Source organism: Aphelocoma coerulescens, chromosome 3 (assembly GCF_041296385.1).
Source record: "Aphelocoma coerulescens isolate FSJ_1873_10779 chromosome 3, UR_Acoe_1.0, whole genome shotgun sequence".
NCBI classification, from domain to species: domain Eukaryota; kingdom Metazoa; phylum Chordata; class Aves; order Passeriformes; family Corvidae; genus Aphelocoma; species Aphelocoma coerulescens.
In genome coordinates this window covers 104266561-104289877 of record NC_091016.1, presented here as the reverse complement: position 1 = coordinate 104289877, position 23317 = coordinate 104266561, and the positions used below count along the sequence as shown (strand labels likewise).

General features: G+C 36.6%; 1 protein-coding gene across 5 annotated transcripts in view; it reads left to right on the top strand.

Annotated features, from left to right (window-relative positions):
- The window catches only part of ARHGEF10 (Rho guanine nucleotide exchange factor 10), a 111081-nt gene that overhangs the window by 73725 nt on the left and 14039 nt on the right, over positions 1 to 23317 (top strand). For all 5 annotated transcript variants that reach the window (XM_069011483.1, XM_069011487.1, XM_069011485.1 and 2 more), the window contains 8 exons: positions 182 to 297; positions 1903 to 2030; positions 2530 to 2630; positions 3545 to 3666; positions 7110 to 7196; positions 8515 to 8738; positions 9803 to 9960; positions 18528 to 18670. In XM_069011483.1, coding sequence (XP_068867584.1) covers positions 182 to 297; positions 1903 to 2030; positions 2530 to 2630; positions 3545 to 3666; positions 7110 to 7196; positions 8515 to 8738; positions 9803 to 9960; positions 18528 to 18670 — 1079 coding nt within the window. The remainder of the gene's footprint in view (positions 1 to 181; positions 298 to 1902; positions 2031 to 2529; positions 2631 to 3544; positions 3667 to 7109; positions 7197 to 8514; positions 8739 to 9802; positions 9961 to 18527; positions 18671 to 23317) is intronic.

Below are 23317 nucleotides of genomic sequence, written 5' to 3'. Positions count from 1 at the left end.
TCTGCAGGGACATTAGAAGCAGCTGGAGCAACAAATTGAAATAGTGAGGATATGCATAGAAATGAACCACGCTGATTTTCAGATGTAATATATGTTTATATTAGCTTTGTGATACTTTCCTTGTTGAACTGAGAATTGCATCTTTTTATTATGTATAACCTTATGGTTTTATTCATTTTAGATAAGCTCTATATGGGACCAGGGCAACTGTACCACGATCTGCAGAACCTTTTACATGACTTGAATGTACTTGGTCAAATTAGTCAATTAATAAGCAGCCTTAAAGGAAACTACCAGGTAATAAACAAAGCTGGATTTATTTTTCAAGTAAAGTAGCATAGTTGCCTCTCTCTAGGGTCTGTGCAAGACATTCTATAGTTCTCTCTGCAAAAAGGGGAATAATTTTTACCTCTAGTAATGCATTTACTGTTAAATATTATAAATGGATTACAGCTGTCCTTCTAATCTTGTTTTTCTGTATTGTTTTTAAGTGTAGGTGGGTACTACAAGTGTCTGCATTTGTTCAGTAGCTGATAAGCTTATATGGAAACAGAATTACATTTTGACGTTAAGAAATTGGATTCTTGCAGTTAGACATGGTAGTAGGAGGATGGTTGTTTGGAGGAAGCTCTTGATCCCCATCCAAGCTCATCCAAGCTGGCTTTTGGGGAAAAACTGTACTTAAAACTGAGTATAAATCACAAAAATATAAAAGGATTTTCAGAAGAATTTTGAAAGTGTTTTGCTTTAGCTTTGTTCACATCCCTTTGATTTAGCTTACATTCTGGCTAACAAATACAGTATTTAACACCAAATGAAGTCTTGGGACTTCAAACAATTACTTTTTTGCTTGTTTTTTTTTATAAATTTTATATGTGGTTACATGTAATTTTTAACTCCTACCTGCCACCACAGGTAGTAAATATGTGTGTACATGTATGAATTTATGAAAGCTGAGTTTCTCTTGACATATCTTGACTCCAGAGACAAGGCATTAAATAAAACATAACATTTTGTGAAAATATGTACTCTGAAAGAAGTTTATGGAAACAGTGCTTTTGGACAAAGCTTTATGAGAAGTAGAAGGTGAATTTCATCTGCATAATTAGGAATATGTATAGCATATATACACTGTCAGACATTCCCCCATCACCATGTACACAAAACCTTTCTTCCTGCACTGGCAGTCACAGCCAACTATGCTTTGAAAACTTAAAATTCAGTCATTGTTTCCAAGTAAATGTGTGCAATAGAATTACAAGAATTTAGTTGAGAAATGAGGTCAGCTTCTTTATTTTTCAAAAACACTTAAGTTGTCATAGAATCCTCATGGTGGAAAGTTTGTGTACTTCTGCCAGCTTGTTAGTCTTGATGCTTTGTATCATCCAGGTGTGCTTTTACTCTCTGCAACAGAGCACTCACCATGCAGTGAGTTATTGTTTCAGCATCTTAAACAGATTTAGACCACACATCTTTCATGATGGCTTTGTAAACATTTTGACTCAAAGATGTGAACAAAAGCATATTTTCAGTATGATTTGTAGATGTTTTCACAAGATCTTCTTTAGAAGCAGAATTTGTGGATGGTGGAATAAAGTAAAAGATTTGTGCATACACCTGATACAAATTTACATTTTTTAATTTGACAGATGCTTGGGAATGTCATTTTTGTATCATCAAACTGAGCAATGTGAGATTAAATCTTCAGATAAAATACATTAGCAAATGTTTTACAGATTTTTCTGAAATGTGTTTACAAATATAGCTAAATTGTCCATGATTAAAATGTGGTCTAATGGAAGCCCATGTGTCACTGTTTGTTATATGCAGGTCACCTAATTATCCTGTTTGCAACAGGCTGGTAGGTTGCTGTTGAATCTTATTTTTTTTTTAATTTTTCAGAACTTAAACCAATCTGTAGCCCATGACTGGACCTCAGGTTTACAAAAACTGATTTTGAAAAAAGAAGATGAAATCAGAGCAGCAGATCGCTGTAGAATTCAGCTGCAACTCCCGGGAAAACAGGATAAGTCAGTAAAAATCTTGATTACAAAACTTTCTAAATTGGTTTATATATTAGGTATAGATGTACAAGGGAGGATTTGGGAATCTGTAGCTCTTCCCTCACTTCTGTCTCCGTGGTAAGCCCCTGAGTTTTGCTCTTATGCCACAATGCTGGGAGCTTTAATGCTCCAGATCAGCACTGTAGCTTTTCTCCTGTTCCTCAGCCCAACGTTCTGGGTGCAAGAAGCAAGAGAGGAACTGTGGTAGTGACAGCCAGTAGGGAACAGTCACTGGTGTATTCCTTCACCAGTGAGGGTGTTCCTCTCATAACATTGCATGTTATGTGAAGTGTAGGAAGATGGACATATGGGGTATCATAGCCTGTGCACTGAAATCAGAGCTTAGTCTTTGTCCAAGTATTAGAAAATAATGAAATTTCATTTCACTCAACATTTATAGCCATGGCTGTATTCATACTCAATGCATTTATAGTGGCTTTTTTTTTTTTTTTCCCCTGTTTTTCAGGTCTGGGCGGCCAACTTTCTTTACAGCTGTGTTCAATACATTTACCCCTGCCATCAAACAGTCTTGGATCAACAATTTACAAATGGCCAAACTGGCCCTTGGTAATTCCTATTTACTCAAATTTCCTAACGAGTTAAAATAGCTCTCAGTGTACAGTGTAATTTTTTTATTTCTATTTTTTGGAGAATGATTTTTCTTTTTTGGTGAAAATTTGTCTGCAGATGTTTAAAATTGCAATACAGTAAATAGTAATGATTGTGTATCGCTACAAAGTAATAACATTGTAGATAAAACAGGGTGTTTATTATGAAGGAATATATTTTCTTCAGTATTTTAATGAAGTCTGGTATTCATTACTAATTGTTGCATCTAAATCAACACAAACCTGATCTAAGTTAGAGCAATAAAAAATATGCTGTCATGTCATGTTATTAGTCGCCTGTGCTTGCACAGGGGTATAGGTTTCCAAAGACACTTAGACTTTTCAGTGCCTAAGTTGAGAAACTTTAACTTGCCCGAAAGCAAGTTCCACCAGCACATGATCAAGATAGAGTGCTTTTGTGATGCCTCACTGAAGACAAGCAAAGTAACAAAAAAGAAGAGAGAATAGATGTTTCCATCATTCCAGGAGGAGGATCCTTGTAACTGTGATAACTAGCAGTTGGTAGTGATGTTACTTAAACAGGCAGAGAAATGCTGTTCAACAAACAGATTTTCTAGAGCCTGAGGAAAGGTTTGATGTGTCTTTTCCTCTTTCAATATTCAATTTGCAAGATCGTTAAGAGACAACCCTTAACATTTTGTTAATGTAAGGTGTTCTTTTTTTGCATCATCTGTATGTATATAATCTACTTAGTTGAATTTTTGCTCACAGTTTTATGTTGTCATTTATGCACCTATGGCATAAGAACAGTCTGATCTGTATTGACTAGTCCTAACAGAATTCTTTTCTGCTTCTGTGGAGAGAGGTGTGAAAGGATTGTGGAGTGTTTATTGTTTGTTCTTTCCGTTACAGTGGAGGATAATCTGTTAGGTTGGTTCTGCATAGAAGATGATGGGAATCAAATCAAAAAGGAGAAACATCCTCTGCTTGTTAGACACATGCCCGTGATGATGGCCAAGCAACAAGAATTTAAGGTGAACAGAATTTTGATATGAGATTACAATTAGGGTTTTTGTGTGATATAATTTCTAAAGAATACCACATTGTAAATACATCTATTAGTTCACATCTGTTAGTTCTCTTGAGTTGCTATCTTGGTTTTCGATCATTAGTAATTAAAGGTCCAGAAGAGTCATGGGAATGCAAAATGCTGCAGTCTTTGAGGCACTAAGCATAGGGTTTATTTTTACATAGTATGACATTCACTTTCATATGTATGTGAATCACTCAGTGTAAACAGAAGTGGGATTTCCAAGTGTGTTTGGGGCTTAGAAATGACCTAAAGCTTACAAAGGGCAGGAATCTGGTCTCCATGAAAGCTATCTTTCCCTGGTGTAGCTATGTTAAATCCTCCTCAAATTTCTGATCTTTATTAGTCCACAGAGAACAATATTTTAAAATTTTTTTTAAAATTACATTTTATGAATCTTATGTAAAATGTCATATTCTAAACAATGACATCGATATTTTCTTAATGGTTCATTTCCTAAAGTAATGTGTCAGTTTGAAGTCCTGTTGACCACTGACTTTAATGATGAAAATAAGTACAACACCAAACCAACAGATGGAAGGGAAGAGTGCTGGATGTTATTTTTTCTGTGTATCAACAGGATTTCTTATTGACCATCAGTCAGTAATTCTTGTGCAAAAACAGTAATGGAAATAAAATTGTGTATGTATGGATAGAATCCCAGTGTTAAGTTAACATCATTGGATGGGTGCTGCTTTAAGAGGTGAGTCTGCAGGCCTTCATTGCTAGAACAGCCTACACAGGTTGCTGAGCTTCCCTCAACATGTGAGTATACAGGCCTGGATGTTGGGGGAAAATAATTGGTGATTCAAAATGCAGTAAAAATGTGTAATGGTGCCAAGACAATCTATTCCTGTGATACTGGTTTTCAGAGCAGCCAAAGTCTACTGAAACTCTCTTGATTTCCCATACAACTGTAGTCATGCTTGTCTTATTAAACAGCTTTTTCTGTACTGACTACTTTCTAAAGTCACCACTGGTAAAACAACCAGCTAATTTAATTTTTTTCACAAACTTAAATGATGTATGTGTTTCGTTAGAGCCCAGACATTTGTAAGTCCTGAAAATGCATGCCAGGATCCATGAAGGCCAAGCTCAACTCTTCTAATCAAGTTAGAATAGAGTCTTCTTATTTTGAAAGGAAAGGGAGGTCTGTCACCTGTACAGTTGGGTGATGATCTTTGCCTTGGTCACCTCAGGAAAGCACAGTGTGTGACAGTATTTGCCTGAGCCCTGGGCTAACTTTGCCAGTTTTGCAGCTCCTAAAGTAATGTGGGTGTGAGGCCAGGTGTCATGCCTGGTTCTCCCAAGTCCTTGATATTACTAGAAAATATTATTTAAGTATTACAGCCTCAGCTGCAGTTTGGGTCTCAGGCCACAGCTCAGGGTGGGAAGAGAACCTTTGCTTGGCTAATCCTGTTTGTTGGCTCTCTGGGTGCTGCTCTGGGTGCCCAGTTGTGTAGGGAGCCATCAGAGCAAGTTTACATTCCGGGCTTCTGTCAAGACTGAGAGCTAAAATACCAGGGTTTAACTATGGCAAAAATCATCATTTTTGACTAAGATGCAAAGTGAGGCAGAGGTGTGTAGCAAGGAGCCTGGGAAATATCCAGCATGCAGACTGTCTTATTTTTCACTAGTGATGTATTTCATTGTCACAGCTACTGTAAATCGCCACAAGTAATTGTGGTTTGTATTGTGTAATCATGTGTTAAATGAGACATGCTAAGACTGTCATGGATAGCTCTTTTTTTTTTTTCTCTTTTTCTCATCTATTGATTTCAATTTTTTATCTGTATATAGTGAATTGCTTAGGTGAATAAATAATGTGCTTTCTACTAAGGCAGATCACTTCATAATGCCTGTTGGCTTCAAGGAGATTTGTAAAAGTCTTTGCACTTTGGAAAATTAAGTAAACTTGGAATTTAGAACTCTAACTTTTACCTACTTGTTTCTTTTTGGTGTGGGGTTTTTCTTCCTTAATTGTTCACTGTTGGGAGGAATTGTTCACTGATGTTGCCAGGCTATGGGGAAGTTGTCTAAGTTAGTACTAACAGAGTTGTCTCTAGTACTACAATATAATCACAAGGACATTGATGTCCAAGACGAGAACATTAGTTTGAATTATAGAAAATCATGTGTAAAAATGTAGTATCACACCTCATTAGAAACCTTTTTATTCTCTAGACGGTTATGATTGCTTTGCAATATTTTGAAGTGTTTACATAAGCTTTAGGAAACTGCTGTGGATATTAGGGAAATTAGAAATCCATGACTGGTCATAAAAATGTTTTTTTCCAATCCTTGATGCTTGAATGATCTTCAAAGTTGGCATGGACTTAAATATAGATCTTGAGTCTGTTGCTGCTTCCAGGTTTTATTTTAAGTGGGCTGCATGATAGAATCATGAGTATTGTTATTGATTTACTGACAGTAACATGATGACATGAGATTGGGAGGGAGTCAAGGTCTGCAAGATGATAGTATTAGCATTCAAAATGACTAAGGCACCTGGAGAAATAATTTGGGGGGGGAGGGGGAGCAGGAAGAAAAATAAAAAGGATGACAGTCAGGACAGACACATAGTATGCTCAGGGAGAAATTAGGAGTTTCATAAATACAGATTGAAGAGGTGATTTAGTAGTCTGTTAAAGTAATTTTTGATAGACCAGCAAAGTAAGGATTGGTTAGGGATGTAATATTGTTACAAAGAACAGTAATGAATGAGATGTGTAGACACATCAGCCAGACAGGCTTCTGAAGAGGTAACCATGGTGTAGTGCTGCTACCAGCTCTGCTAGAATAGTGTGTTCAGGTGAGAAAACTGCACTCTCAAATATACATATGAGGCTGATACATCTGCTGGAGGGATGTCAGTTGGAAAAGTGACAATAATAAGTTCAAAAACAAAAGTTTGAAAAATCAATTGTTTAAAAAAATTATATGTAATTAAGTGATAATATTAATTTAGCCTAATGAAGAGGAGTCTCAGGCAGGGTCATGACATATATCAGCCTTACATGTAAAAGGACACCGCAGAGAAGTACCTGGGGTCTGAGGTGAGAGGTAAGAGGCTAATGATTGCATCAAAGATGGGGTTGGGTGGGGGTCTTAGAGAAACTTAGTAGAAGTCATGAAGCATTTGAGCAGATCAGCAAAAGAGAATTTGTAGTCTTTGGCCTTGAACGTCTGTAGGGGTAGATAAGAAATGTGTCAGGAACAATACCCGGGCAGCTGATGCTGCCATGGGAAGCTGGATGAACTAAACTGACTCCTTGCCTTATGAGATTCTTTGATATCCTTAAGTGCTTTAGTTAATTACAAACTAAAATAGACAGAAACAGGCATACTTTTTTAATGTGCTAACAGCTCTCTTTCCACTCTTTGAAGATTGAATGTGCTGCTTATAATCCTGAGCCATACCTTGCTGGAGAAACAGAGTCAGATTCCTGTGCTGCAGAACATGGTTTTCTTTGGGTAAGTGTAATCTTTAAAATATGAAAGTGGTTGTCTCCTGTTTCTTTCCATTGCTTTTTGTGACTCTCGGCAACGTGTAGACATTAAATAAATGTTGGGTTGTTTTTTTCTCTTTGTTTGTTTGTTTAAGGATAAAAGGTTAGCTAGTAATTGTCCATGTGATCTTGCTGGTCTCTGTAGGGTGTCAGTTAAGTGTGTGTGATTTGTGCAGCACAGAATGAATTCCAAAGTGCTGAGCACATTCAGAAGGGAGTTACGTGCTAATTTGTAACAATTGCTGCTAAAACGCATATGAGCTTACACTGTCCTGCTGTCTGTTTTCATACTTTAAGAATGTTTTAGCCACAAATAATCTGTTTGAATCTGTATAGTAAATAAACCTACTCTGCATATTGCTACGACCCCAGATATGCTGATATTCCAGCAAAAAAAATGAGGTGGATAGTAGTTGTTCTTAAAAAAACAAAAGGGAAGCTACTGATTTCAGGAGCTTTTCTAGTTACTACAATCCTGAAATTTTAAGGGAACCCTTGTGAATTAAAAGTTAGAAATAGCTTTTCTTAGTGGTCTTTTTCAAGGAGACCCATATAATTTCCTTTTGTCTTTTCCATTTGCATTTAATTTGCAAATTAAATCTTTCTACTGCTACAAAATATTCTTTCTTTCTCTTTACTATTTTATTTCATATAAACAGAAGGAGTTACTATACAAAAATGTGTACTGTGCTTGGGTAGATTTTTTTTTTTTAATTTTTTTTACTTCTCCCTGATTCCTAAAATGTTCAAGTTTGTGGACATGATGATACTTAGTTCTGGATCAGGGAGAAATTTGGGATACTGTATCAGAAAGTTTACAAGACTCTTTCTTTTGCAACAGAGCATTTCTTTGTAGACCTGTTACTGTGCAAAGGACAGGCCTCACCTATATTACTTGTTTAAAAAGAAACAGACAATTTAGAACACCAGGTCTTAAAATAGCATGTTGCACCGATACTTACAGTAATTGCATTATGTAATGTGTATACATCTGAGTCAGATATCAGAATAGGCCATAATATTATTCCTGCTTTAAAAAAATAATTAGTTCTGCGAGTGTACTAGGCAAGTTTGTATATATAATGTTTTGACATGTCCTGTATTTGTGCTGAGTTATTCTCTTACGTCTTAATGCATGAAAATTCATATTTGTACGTATAACTTGAGATGCACTCTTCAGTTAAAATTCCAGTCATTCCTTCTTGTACATCCTGATCTTCCTGGAGACAGGTATCAGTCATGGTCTGTTTTTATTTCTTTTTATTTTCCTTTTTCCAATTCAGATTGGCAGTTGTACTAATCAGATGGGCCAGATTGCAATAGTCTCATTTCAAAGCTCCAGCCCCAAGGTTATTGAGTGCTTCAATGTGGAATCACGGATTCTCTGCATGGTCTACATACCAGAGGAGGAGAAGCTGAAAGAGCAAAACAAAGTTCCAGACTCTGAAAGTGTTCTTGCAAAAACTTCTAATGTACCTACTATTTGCCTTGGCATGGAAGAAGGAAGGTGATTCTTGGTTTTGGTGTAATGTGTATGATTAATTGATTAAGTTGGCTATGCTATAGCAAAACTGTGTGAGATACTTCCAAGAAAATGTTTACTTTTTAAAAAAGTATCCAAGTATTATCCCAGTGACCTCAATGTATCCTTTCCACTTAAATCAAGGAAAAAATGCACTCCACATTATTTAAAATTACACCATGTGGTAATTGAAATTAAAGCAGTGCATCTTTTTGATGAAAGTGGATTAGTTCATCATACCTGAAAAATAAAAATACTACTTTTGTAACATTACAACATAATCTTCAGGTATTGGAAAATTTTCAGAATGGCAAAGAGGAATCTTTGCCCTGTCATATTATGCAGGATTTGTCACATGAATAAATAATATTGCTGTTTACTATTGACACGAATTACTTTGCTCTTTTTGAACTGGTGGCCTACTGAGCCATCACTTGATTTATATCAAAGAACAAGGCTACATGTTCTAAACTTAGAGGCCAGTAACCAAACAGATCTTGTTATAGTTAATGAGGCCATAAGTGTGTAACTACATATGATTTTTGAAGGTGTTTCTAAGCAGTATAAATGAAGGAGAACAAAATTCTCCAAGGAAAATGCCATTTCTAGAAATCTCTAATTTAATTTAATTCCAGACTTAACAATATTTTTAACATATCCATGGTAACAATCAGTAGGAATTGTGAAAATTTTAAGTGTAGGTGACATCTGGTAGTGAGTTTTTCTTTTCCCTAGTTCTCCAGGTAACAAATTTATTTTTTTAAACTTATAAAAGTTTTAGATAGAGTCATAGTAAGGACTTCAAGCAGAATTTTTATTATATCTCTTTTTTGAATAACTGTTTCTGCAGACAAGATAATATGAATGTGTTGTCATATGTCAATGTTAAGTAATTGCAAGTTGTCTATGCAGACATTCTGGAGTGTAAGGAATTGAAGGAGAAAATCCTCTTCCCCTCAATATTTTATTCTAAACTTGTCTTTTGCATATTCTAATAAGAACTATATAAAGCATTTCACAGGTCTGTTTTTTCTTGCTTCTTTCTATAGCATTTCTATTTACAAAAGTTGCCAAGGCTCAAAGAAAATTCGACTTCAACACTTCTTCACTCCTGAAAAATCAACAGTTATGAGCTTAACATATATGTCTCAATACTTGTTTGCTGGCTTGGTAAATGGAAACATCTCAATCTACACAAAAACAGAAGGTATAGTGATATGATTTGATGGCATCCTGAGGAACTCACATGTCAGTGTATTTTGGCAGAAGTAATTTTCCACTATTGTATTTTCCAAAAATTCTTTATAAAACTGCTGAACTAGGGTTAGTACTCTTTCCGGTATTTCTGAAGAGACTTGTTGTCTCTTTTTGAAGGATAGTTGGAACTTTGATAGTGTTCCCACTTTCACCATATGTGCATATGAAAACTGAATTTTCCCCTTTAGCTTAAACCCAGAAGTCTTCAGTGTTGCAAGAGTCCAGAAATTTATGTGCTAACAGCAGTACACAGTATTTTACACAGCACAGTGCTAATTCCTCTGAACTACCCAGTGTTGGTGTTTATGAAACACAGAAATCCCCTATTGATAGAGATTTCTGTATATCTCATTTAAAAGGACAACCCCATTTTTACTGTACAGATGGGATCTTTCCTATGTGTGCAGTTCCTATATTTCATGGTAGGCTTCCTTTTTCTATTAGCATCACAGATGGTTGTTTTGTATCTAGCTAAATAATTGGCTAAAATAATTTGAATAAGGGAGAATCCCAGGCAATTCTTCTGACCCACAGTTGTCTTTTCCAGAGCTGGTTTGGATGCTTGTCTGTATATTTCAGTACATCTCACTAACTTCCCTGCAGTATTGCACATATATTTAGTGATTCAGTTCAAAATCAGTGAGGCTTTGTTCGAGGTTTAAAACCTTAATGTTGTAAGTGGAATGTTAGCACAGAGACTCCTAACCTTGTGAAGTACAGAGCCAGCAGAGATCTGCCTTATTTGTGTGAGCTGCAGTAATGATGGTTGTCATGCTTCTCTAATGAGTGCACCCTGTGAAAATTTCAGCTGCATTTGTGTGGCATTGTACCTTGGCTTCTAAATCCTACCAGTCTCTAACTGAGGAACCAAGCTCAGTATCTGTAATCTTGGAACAAATTAAATGTCCACTGTTAGATCATATAAAGACTTTGTTTGAGAAAGGTACAGGATGCTTTTTTTTCCCCCCAAGCAACAAAGGATCTGGGAAAATGTGTTGGGAAAGAGACTTCCTTTGTCCAGTTGTCATCTTCAACCGAGTAGGTTTCCTGTTGAGCTGTTGTCTCTGATCCAAAGCCAGACATTAGATTTCAGTTTCCTTTAAATTTCTTTTTTTTTTTAACCACTGAATGGCAATTTTTTTCTTTGCTTTTGAGGCACAGGAGTGAGGTCTTGATCTTAGATTCATAACGTTTTTGGTGTTTCAGTTTTTCTATGTACCTGGGAGGGGTATTAAAGTGAATCTGTTGTCTTCTCTGAATGGTGTTGGTGTATTTAAGCTGTTTTAAGACTGCAATTACCATTACTCAACTTCTTCCAGAAAAGACCACTTCAAAAACACAACTGACGTCCTTGGCAGTATAGCTAAGAAAGGATTCATGGGTCGCATATCTACAGAGAATGTTAAAGATGGGGCAGAGCTGTTAACCAGACTGCATTACAGTCTGGTTATGAGATGGAGGTTGTGGCATTGACCATCCCCTGTTTATCTTCTACTGAAGATACTGGTTTTGGGCAGTGAGATGTTCATAGAGCTTGTCAAAGTCTGGGTCGTAATCACTGGAGCTTTGAGATGGGAAATAATTATATTTTTCTGACTCTTATCAGTCAGTCTTGTAGTCCCTCTTCTTACTGCTTGGTCAGTGTGGCTTATTTCAGTTCTCCATGCCCCATGGAAGTTGTGTGATTCAGCTGCTCCCATGTTAGCATCCATCTTCCTTATAGTTGGCTGCTGTGGTTATGTGAGGCAGTCAGCCCTGGAGGGGTGTTTTTATGAGCACTGACCTATTTACCAAACAAAGGAATCCAAGCAGTGAAATGGGAGGGAGGGGGAACGAAACCCCTGAGGAGCTTTATGCAATCCATCAGGGTTGCCTTCTGTTCTGGAGAGGGGGTTACTTTTCAGCCAGGCACTTCAGCTTGGGTTTTGGTCTGTCATCAAAAAGGAGATTAAGTAAAGATTTAAAAGTGAATGTGAAATATATCACTGCATTACATCTTGATTTGAAGCCTGAGAAGGACAAATGCTATGAGATTCACTGGAAAAATGGTTGTGCAGCCTGTTACAGGATTCCATGAATTAAAAAGGATAATCCTTCTTCTAGGATAAAAATCTATCTCACCGTCTCTGGTAGAGTTGGGGTCCTTTTGTCTTCCTCCCTGTGTAGAAACTGTGAATCAGTTCAGTCACTGAAGCTCGATGCCTTACTCTGTGTAGTCAAAGACCCACGACTTGTGTCATTTGGTTTGCAGGACCCAAATAGCTCTAATTTCTCCAGTTGTTTTCAGATGGGTCGGTGCATATAAATATCTTATGATGTTTGTTTACAAACAGCAAGTACTCTCTTCTGAGTTTCTTCACTAGAGAACTTTGTCAGGTCAACAGCATCCAGAGTGCTCTCTGGCTGCAGAAAATCTTGTATTGAAGTAGTATAAAATGGAAACTGAGAAGTCTGTACAGTAAGCCAAGGAGCAAGTGCCATGTTAGTGGGAGAATGGGAGGTGCTCAGCTTCCTTTCTGGAAGGTAGTCATGTTTTACTGAGACACCTCTGTACCCATGTATTTTCACATAAAAGGTAAAAAGTACTTGAGCTTTAGTGTATTTGAACATAAAGCAAAGTCATGAGGTGCTGATACCGTAAAATCTACTTGGCTCTTAAATGTGAGCTAATATGGTGATTTGTGAAAATATCACAGAAAACTAGGGTGCAGATCAGCTAATATGTTAATTGTAAAAATAGTACCCCTGATAGTTATCCTCACTAATCCTTAATTTTATTTGTGTGAGAAGACTTGTTTGGGGAACTGTGAAACAGCTAGTGAATTAAATGCTGTTCTACATAGGAATGGGAGTGATGCAGATTGCAAAATTTCTGACACCTTGTGTTTTGGGAACTTACTTTACAGGTCTGTGAACTTTAGCACCGTTATCAGTCTGAAAAATTCTGCATTTAGTGTTTGCCTCAGGCTGAGTTAATATTTCCATGCAAAACATGCTTAGAAGAGGTTAAGGAAAAAGTGTGTTGTATTGTCTGTGTTTGAAAAACATAACAAAACCCCTTTGTGATGATTGCAGACAGCAGAGCAGATGTGTTTTCTGAGTGATGTAATAGCAAAAAAGGTCAGCGTGTGTTTGACTTCCATTCACAAAAGTATCTTAGGAAAGGGAAATCACAATCTTTATATAATATAGGTGTATTGTTCCTGATATACTGTAGTCAGTTCCAGCTACTTCCTTTCTTCTAGACATTGATATACATTTCCTTTCCATGAAGTCCTGTAAAGAGTACAGAGAGAAACAGGAAAAAGAAAATAAAACTCAGAATTATTGTGGCAGAAAGTAGAAGAATTCATACTTTAGTAGTTTCAGAAAGAGTTTGGTCAGGTGAAATAATTAACAGCTGAAACAATTTTAGCTATGCACAGAACAGAAGAGACTTCACTGGTAAAAACTTAGGGAATTCTGAAGTTGGTCAGAAGTTTTGATGACTTACGTATCCAAAGAGGCCATGTGACACTAATCAAGCGAGCATTTTCAGAGGATTAATATCAAGGAAAATGACTAAAACTGAAAGGAAATACAAGAGTAAGAGGAAACAGTTATAACAGTGAAGGAGTAGCAAGTCAGTTCAATTGGTGAGGTACCTTGATGGATTTGGTAAGACACTTGTGTCCTCTGACAAATTGAGGGAAGGAAGAATATGTGGAATGTAAAACACTGATGTCAAAGTCAGAGCTTGAGTGGATCCATGTACTACTCCAGCTTGTCTGAAGAGTGTATTTCTGGCATGTGATGACCACTTCAAGCAGACCTTGTGAGAGATATTGCTGTGAAAAATAAGGAGTGGTATTAAGCTGTTAGGGAGAGGACTAGAGCAGTAATACTGAAACAGAGGTAAAATACTGTTGTCTTTGCAGTGTCATATAATACTCATTACCAGAAATGTTGCCATTGCTTTCAGTCTTATTTGTGTATCTCATGCCAGGGCCTCCAGCACCATCCCCTGTATAACTTTAGGAAGAGCTCTGTCAGCTGTTTAGCTTGAAGAATTTGATGCATATGTGAGAAAAAATGAGTATGCATGCATAGTATAAGACATTCCTAGTTACACATTGTTTAGAAGAGCAGACCTGAGTGTCTCATCTTATTTTCAAGTAATAAGGAATGTGCTAATCTTTTGACTTCTGTAGGTACCATTTTACTCCTCCACAGCACTGGTTTATGTACCATGTGATGGAAAAAATGTTTGTGCTCCACTGCACTAATTAACCAAGAACTGCTGTTCCCAGGGCTGTGTTGGCAGCTCTCTTGAAACCATCAATAGTGCTGCTAAGCAAGAGAGGAAGCTGTCAACAAAAAAAGCTTGCTCAGTTCAGCTTGACTGAAAGCATAAAGGAAGGGAAAACTACTACAAACTCTGAAAGGACTTTTGGAGGAAATAAACTATATGTTAAAAGGTTATCTCATATGAAGACCTGAGTGCACCAACAACTTATAATTATTAAAAGTACTAAATATTTAAAAATATTTATAAATTAAACAATAGGAAGCTTGTTCTTATAACTTATTGTAAAATAATACTACTTTCCTTCGTCTGAAGGGTTTTGTGAAAACAAACCACAGAAAGATAAAATAGCCAACATTGTGTCCTATAAAATGAACATTTTTTTAAAACTTTTCCTATCAGATTAAATTTGAGTGAATAGAAGGATAACTAATTTTCCAAAATTCATAAAAATCACAAGACTAGTAACAAAATGCACTAATGGAAATAATATCCTTATACATTAAAGTCTTAGAAATATTTCATGAGCATTAGAGACCTTACTTTGATGCAGCTAAACAGCTTGATATATGCATTGCAAGGTACTGTTCAACACTGGTGTATAAACTATGGCATGTAACTTCTGGAGAAATATAACTTACAAAGAGTATTAAAAATAGTGGCATAACACAGTGACATAACACAGATCTATTAGTATAAAATCTGTCTTCTATTTTTTTAAAATATTCATCTAATATGCAAATATCAGACATCTTATATACAACATAAATATCGATATCTAATTTCCAGAAGCCCCTTGATTCATTTCTATATTTGACCCTGTTCTCAGATTTTATAGACACATCTCTTTCCTGCAAACAGCTGTACCTAGAATTCATATAGTATGCCTTGAGATTCTACTGGCAAAAGTTGTATTTTGGCTTCTATTTCTTGCTTCTTTTCTCTTTTGCCAGGAAGAAATAAGCTTATTTAGTCAGTAACTAGCAAAAGATTTTATAGCATCAAACAAAACCATTCTTTGTTTTTTCAAGTGCTGTGACTAATTTTAAATACCTGGATAGTGCCATTTGTCAGAACTACTTACATAAGTATGTCTTGAATCTGCAGGTGTTTACACAAGTAGAATAGAGATAATGCTCCTTTTCCCTTAGACTGTAGAAGCAATGGACAGTGGATCAGATAGATGACGTGAAACAGCCAGTGTCAAACATGAAGTCTGTGCAGGCAGGTATTGAACTGGGTCTGCTGAGATGGAGAGGGAGGCAGGGAGAATATTATGTTTTCTTCGAAGTATGATTTTGATAGTCTTAAACCACTTGTGAACTAGACACACACTTGCTAAGTAATTTTGGAGATGGGTGATAAAATTCTTGGTCATCAAAATGAAGTCTTAATCTTACTTTTAGCCAGCAGCCTGTGGTTAAAGCATTTACAGAAGTATGTCAGATTATCAGGCTTAATCCCTTGCCTTGCTTGAGAGGATTTTTACCCATGCTTTCCACTTTCAAGAGATTTCTCTGGCTGCCACAAAATTAGAGGAGAGAGATGCATAAGGCTTAATTTGTCCTCCTGGTGCCATTCTACTTTGTATAATTAATTAATCATTCACTGAGGCAGGGTCCAGAACACAGCTGACTTGTCCTTTGAATACTGCTCTAATTACTAGACCAGAGAGTGTCCCCCTACCCTTTTTTCCCCTCATCTGTCTCAGATGTTGTCTGATCTGGAGGACAGCAATGTTTGCAGGAAGAAATAAAAAAGTACCAGTGGATAGCCTTATCACCTGACTAGGGTCATAGGGTAGAGTGATAGCTTTGGATCTTTCCTGGGCTGATACATCAAGTGGGATTTCAGAGGTTTTTTTCATGAAATCATGGTAACATGAAAGACATCAGGTCTCTATCTCACCTTCTTTGTATGTCCAGTCCTACAGACCTCTTAAACTGGATTGTCAAGAACTGTGTTAGAACACACACCAACAGAAAATGGTTTTGTGAGAACTGAGTTTTGTTAGGCATATATGTTGAATCAAATATTCATGACACAGATGGTATTTATAACATTGATAATATTGAACTCACCTTCTTACATTGATCAGATTATTAATAAGGAGTAGTGCTTAGTCATCTGACAAATTACATGGAACTTCAGGGCATAAAGGTCCAGATTTAAAAAAAAAATTAAAAAATTAGATGTTTGAAATTGAATTTAAGCAAAATGTAAATCTGAGTCCACAGTTGAGATCCTGAAAATCCTTATTATCCTGTCATTTCAGTGTCATCTATGCTTTATATATAAATTAATGTGTAGCTTGAATGTATTTAAGAGAAAGAATTGTCAAGTTCCATGAACTTTTGTTTTACATTAATGTAAAATATATATATTTTCAGTGTGAAAATATAACTAGAAAAGATAGCTTTTTGCTCAGCATATCTGCTCCTTGCCCAAACTCACAGTCCTTATCCTTCAGAAAAAACAGGAAGAATGTACCAGAATTATGCTGGGTTTATCCCTAAGAATGGTGCTACGTACAGGTTTTTGTTTAACTTCTTCAGTCAGCATCACTTACACAATGAAAGTTGTGACACACACGTGTGCAGCTTCACTCTCTGAAGGCTTTGCACTGCCTACAGTGGTTACAGCAATCATAGGGTATGGGAAGCCTCCAGTTTAGAATTTAATTTGTGGATAATGTGGTTGCTAGAGAATGGAAACTTTTCCAGAAGTTTATTACTAATAGCATATATGAGTCATAGAAAATACAGAATGACTTTGACATTGCTGGGAGAGTTTGCAGGCTAATAACTGGAAGCACTCTTCTCAATGCAAACTAAAATAATGAAAATTATTTTGACAGCCTGAAACTGTCACTTTTACAAAGATGCTTTCAGAAGAGAGCTACATCCTGAGAATGACTCAGCAAAGGTTGTATCACAGAGATGACAGCAATGTTGAGAAGTACTCCAGAGCTGAGACTTTGCATTATTTTTGTTGCTACTGTTATTAGTGAAGCAGGAAATTTTGTACTCCCTTTCCCTAAGCAAATAATAGGAGATGTACTTGTTTTGAGGAGGAAAAAGAAAAACTTCTACTTAAGTGCTTGCCTAAAGATGTGTTTACTTTGGTCTCATCAATCAAAATTTAAGTGGTTACTGAGTTGAAACTAGTGTTAGAAGAGTAGGCAACTTTTTTGCAGCTTGTGCAGGAAGAAGGCTTTTCAGTGCAGAAATGGTACTTTCTTGAAATATTTTATCTCAGTATAAAACCCCATTACTTTTAACAGATTTTTATTCTATTAATAAATTATAATGTATAGAAACGAGATCTTTGAGACTATATTCAATGAGCACTTAAAGTATATAAACTAATATGAAAACATTAAAATTATTATCAATGTACTTAGTATGTCAATTTGTATGTATAAAAGATAAAGCTAAAATGTTGCTGGCTCTTAAATTTGGGGATAAATGATCTGCTAGTCCTTGTTTCAAAGAGATGGCAATCAAGAGTGTCCAGAGCAGTAGGTTGAAACATGCAGTTCTTACCAGAACCTCTCTGAATTGTGCCACATACACATGCATAATTTAATTTAGATCTGCTAAATGCAGTCCAAAGAAAACACTGTTGGTTTTATAATTAGTGGAAAAAGTAAGAAAAGTGAAGATATGGTACAAGACCAAGTTTTAATTTCTTCTTTTTTTTTTTAAATTTCCTTCTTAAATGAAGCGTCTAGTAGCAGGAAGATCCATACCATCAGTATGCTCTTAGAGAGTGATCTGCACTCAATAGAGCCTACAGTAAAAATCTTCCTGACTACTTTCCACATAAAAGATGATTCTGTCCTAGTTAGAAACTGATTAATCTTGAAATGAGTTGGTTGTGAGCTCTTTCTGAGCTGGAGACAATTGTGTCAGCCATGGGTTTCTGCCTGTATTTCCTCTGGAAAGGAAAGCAGTTGTATCAGAACAGCAATGTGGTATTCCTGGATTATCATTTAATCTAGATAACATTTGCACTGTTGACAGATATATGAGTACTTAGGTTTGGGTATTCCCCTTAATGTTGTTTTATCCTTACAGACTTACCCTGGAAGCTAAAAGTAACCATACACAAATCGCAGTGTAGCTTGAAGTGGCAACTGTCAGAAATTCAAGCAGTGAGCTTTTCAGAACTGTTTTAAAGCAAAGATCACCATGTGATTATGTATAACCTTTCTTCTTTTTTTGTTGAAGATGGGACATGGAACACGGAGCCTCAGAAGATAGTTAAATTGGGGGTTCTGCCTGTTAGAAGTCTGCTTGTGATGGAGGAGACCATTTGGGCTGCATGTGGTGGACAGATTTTTATAATCAGCGCTGTGACACATTCCATAGAGGTAAAAGCTTTTAAAAGCATTGCTCACCTATTACGCTACAGGGTATAAGTGGTGAAATTTTAGAGATGAAAATCTGTTTAAGAAGCATCATGATTCAGGAAGCTTTTTATTGAATATGGTCTCGGTTCTGTTAAATCCCACTCCCTTAGTTTGTAATTCTGCTGTTGTGTTCTCTCCTGATGTCTCATTAGGTAGGCCTTGCTTCCATTTACCCACTGGTTTCCATAAAGTGCTTGGAAATGATAGAGTATTTGGGGCAAGAGATTTTCTTAAAAATGAAATCTGAGGCAAGGCAGCAGAGAAGTGGGTTCCTAAAGGGATTCATGTTAATTACAGAAGAAGGTTTAATTAAGAGACTACTTCTATATAGTTAGATGTTAATTGTACCTTGTGATAATTTCATAATGTATTTTTTCAGAGTTTTGCTTCTCAGTGGCCTACAAAAACTTTATTTGCATAAGAGCAGTTTCTGATGAATAGTAAATAAAAGCTGTCTTTTCTGGAATGAGTGAAGAGTTAAGGATTCAAACTCACATTTGTGACCACATTTTCCAGACAATGCTAAGCCCTTATTTCTGTCAAAATTACAGCTTTCACCAAAAGAACATCTTAGCCATCCAAAGTTAAGAGGTGATGAAACATTGGGAGTTCAACCTCTCCTTCAACCTAAAAGAGTGTCACTGAATTGCATGTTTACAGCCATGAAGTTCTTTCAAACAGGAGTCATGATGAGCTCACAGCCTACTTCTTTGTGTGCTTTGTTGCTGCTTTTTTTTTTCATTGATGATCGTGTTTTCTCCCAACAATTGTCTGTTTGGTACAATTGATTCTGTGAGTCACTGTCATGGGTTTGCAGGGAAATAGCTAACATCCTAATTTCCTCTGTCTTTTTCTGTGTTTTCTGAGTGATTTGTTTCCTCTAATAAGATGCTTGGATCATATATTTCCCTATTTTGCTTTTCTTTAAGGTTTGTTTCGTTGGTAGTTTGAATGGTATGATTAGGGAAAGCTTTTGGAAGAGTGATTTGGATAGATGCTTGAAATGGACTTTCATTAGTTTCACAGGCTCTAGGACACATGGTTACTGTTGTACAGTCTTTGGTGACAAACCTCTCAGAATCTCACCAGGAAAACAGTAAGAAATCACAGCCAGATTGTTCCTGTGTGAGGCTGGATATGTACAGACAGATCTCTGTAAATAAGTTTGGCAATTGTGGCCTAATTCTGTAACAAAGCTCTCCCTAAACCAGGTGGTATGGCTGCAGTTTGGGCTATTCTGGGCTGTTTTGGCAGAGGAGAACAAACCCAGAGTTAAACAAGCTCTGAGGATTAAAGAATGTTTAAAGCTTACTCTGTCATAATACAGTACAATATCATGGACTGCAGTGTTGAAAACAGAATTTTGGAGAAATAAAATAACAATTACTCTACCAATATCTCTCAGACATGGCAGTTTCACTTTTCAGCTGTTACTACAGATTTTCCTACAAAAGCGTCATGGGAGGTTTCTTCTCATTTCTCAACTAAGCCACCTACTGTATTCAGAGGTCAGGTTGTTATAGGTCCATTATACACAAAATGAGTGTTGCAGCAAACAACATATAAGAAATGGTGCATATGGGTTGAGTAATATTTTTTCAATATAAATAAATTTTTTCAAGAACATGATGATTTTCTGTATGTCTGGCTGAGGGTTATCTTTTTTATTTCACACAGATACCCATGGCATAGTATGTCATCCTCCCTACAGAACTGTGAACAAGTGATGCTTTTGTGTTGCCTCTTTATGGGTCTTAAGACATACTGATCTTTTTCTCATCATCTCACCAGACTAAACAGGTCACTAATGTTTTCAGTGTTGCTGCCTACTTAGTGACCTGACTTGTTTTGATAACTTCCTAGGTTTATGTTTCCAGAAGTGATCTGCTATGTTGTCCTTACCATGTTTGCTGGCAATATTATTTCAGTATTATATGATGCATGAGATAATTTAAACTCTGTATATATCAAATATTTTAATATCTGAGCTGCCTCTTCTTTATTGTGAAGAGCAGAATCTTTGGTGCTGGGAGAAGCAGCAAGGAAATGTTTGTTCTCCCTCTGTGCTCTCTCTTGTTTTGAGTTAGTAGTAATGATTTGACTCAAGATCTTTTACATAAACTTAATCTTCACTCTATCAGCAAGAATCCAGGTGTTGCACAGGGCTCAACTGTTATTCTTCCCTCTTTACTGAACTCCTTTATATGTCCATATACTGAATGTGGAGATAGTCCATATATACTGCAATGCAGCTGCTTGCTAGTTCATTGCTACTGTCATACATGCATACTGTGCTCTGCATCATGTACATTATCGGTAAAGGCACCTGACAACATTTTAAGGCCATATTTTTGCAAGCCCATGAGCATATTCAAGACTATTTTGTAAACTTGTCCTTGTGAGGCACTGTTTGCCTCACAGGTATGTCATATTTAACTGTCTGTGATGCCATGATGATTTTTTGCCTTTTCCTTTATCCCCCTTTTATATACCTTTTTATAGCTTTTGTATTCTTAGTGTTTTTTAGCCTACATTCTTAGACTTACTTTGTAAATCTAGGAGACTAAACACCTTAGAAGCCTCCTAGTTAGGGATCAGAAAGCCCCAGACATCAAGGTCCTCTCCAGAACACATTTTGTAAACTAAGAACCATCCAGGGGGAAGGTTCCTTGGGGAGAGGGGCTCACTTGAGCCTCTCATTGGGGAATCTTTGATAGATATGCTAATTAGTAAGACCTGTAATGTTATACCTGATCTATTGTGGGTGTGCATTGTGGTGTGCGTTTCGGCACATTCCACCTGGACGTGGTGCACCTAAGGATCCTCAAAATAAATACAGAGGTAAAACCCCTTTTTCCCTTCTAACCGTGTTTGATTCTTGATTTTAAGACCAGGAAAAGGCATCATCTGTGCATTTGCTAAGTGCAAAATACGTTATCCTTGAAGACAATCTCATTCCATGCCTCCTTGCTTTGCTAAGATTTTTATTTAAGATCTTTTCTTTATTTAAGAATTTTTAGTAAATGAGCAGATTTGGCATTGAGTGTATTGGATTTGGATATTACTCACTTCTCCTGCTTCCCCCCCCCCCACTCTGTTATGGGTAAGACTCTCAATTCACTTGTTCTAATGATATGTTATTGTAATAGAATGTTTTAGGTAATGTCTTTTATTGGCACAGTGCCCCAAACTGGCACAATGCCCCAAGACTCTTGGCAGGGTACACATGAAAAATGCATCAATTGCTGTTATATATTAATTACATACTCTCGTCCTCTTTCTGTGAAGAAGAAATTTGTCACTTAGTTTTGACCCTAGATCTGACAGTTGTATTGCTGTTGGGTACAGACTTACATCCAATAATGGTCTGTTCCTGTAGTTCATTGTACTCTGCAAAGGTAGTTTGTGTTTGTTTAAAAACTTCAAAAAGTGCCAGAGTATTTAATAGAATAAAGTCACCGGTTGAATGTCATTCTATCCTAGTCTGTTTTGTCTTGTTTTTAAAACGTTGCTAACTATACAGGAGTTACACTGAAATGTTCAGCTGAGTAAACAAAACGAAATGGAAATCCCTCTACATGAGTGTGTGTTCACAAGTAGTGCAACTGCTTTAAAGTAGTGAAAGACATCTGTTTGACATTGAGGGTAATGACCCCCATTATCCTCTTCTGAAGCTGGAGAAAGTGTGGTTCATCTCTTGGTGCAGCTGTTTGGTGTAAGTGTGCACCCCCTCAAAAATCTCTGCATAAGAAGGTGCAGTTTTGGGGTATGTTCCTGCTCCATGTTAGAAGACCCTTTCAATGAGAAGAATAGTTCTTTCTACAGTTTTCTTGTGTTTGCAGTATACAGTTGTAGTGGGTTGAACCCACTTCCAACCACGACAACAGTTTTACTTCAAATGGGTCTGTGTGTTCCAGCAGACAGCTGTACGAATGGCAGGACAGACTTAAGTGGGAGTATAATGAGTTAGCTGGTAAAAATGGAATGTGACGAAAATGCATGTGCAAGTTGTTTTCAGTGGCATCAACAGAATTATCAGCTGTGGTAGGATCACTCCAGAGAAAATTCTGTTCTTAGAATCTTCTTTATTTTTCTTCTAATTTCAAACAGTGCAAGTTGCTGGTGAGGTTTGCTTCACTAGCCTCGGGTCTATCCCCTAGAAGTTCTCAAAAGCCAGTTAGTCACCAATGTAGGGATGTGTGAGTCTATAAACAAAGTAAATATTTTAGAATCTTTTTGCAGTGAAACATGCATGATGAGAATATCAGGAAATCTAGTCATAAGGGCTGTTTCTGAATTTGAAAGATGTTTTCAATGGATAAATTCTTCTGTTGAATAAATTTTATGATTTTCAAATTGTGTATATCATTTGGTAACGAATGAATGGTGGTTACTTGAGGAAAACAGTGAATATAAATGTGCCTACCAGAGTTGCTTACTTCACATTCTGCAGTGTTATTATTCAAAGAATCAAAAGGTAATACAGTAACACTCAAAAACTGAACTACTGCCTGACAGCTGAAGAGAAATGTCTCTGTTCATTTACTAAAAACTGAACATTTGAAGAATTGTTAACAAATGAAAAACACAAAAGATAATTCCCATTCT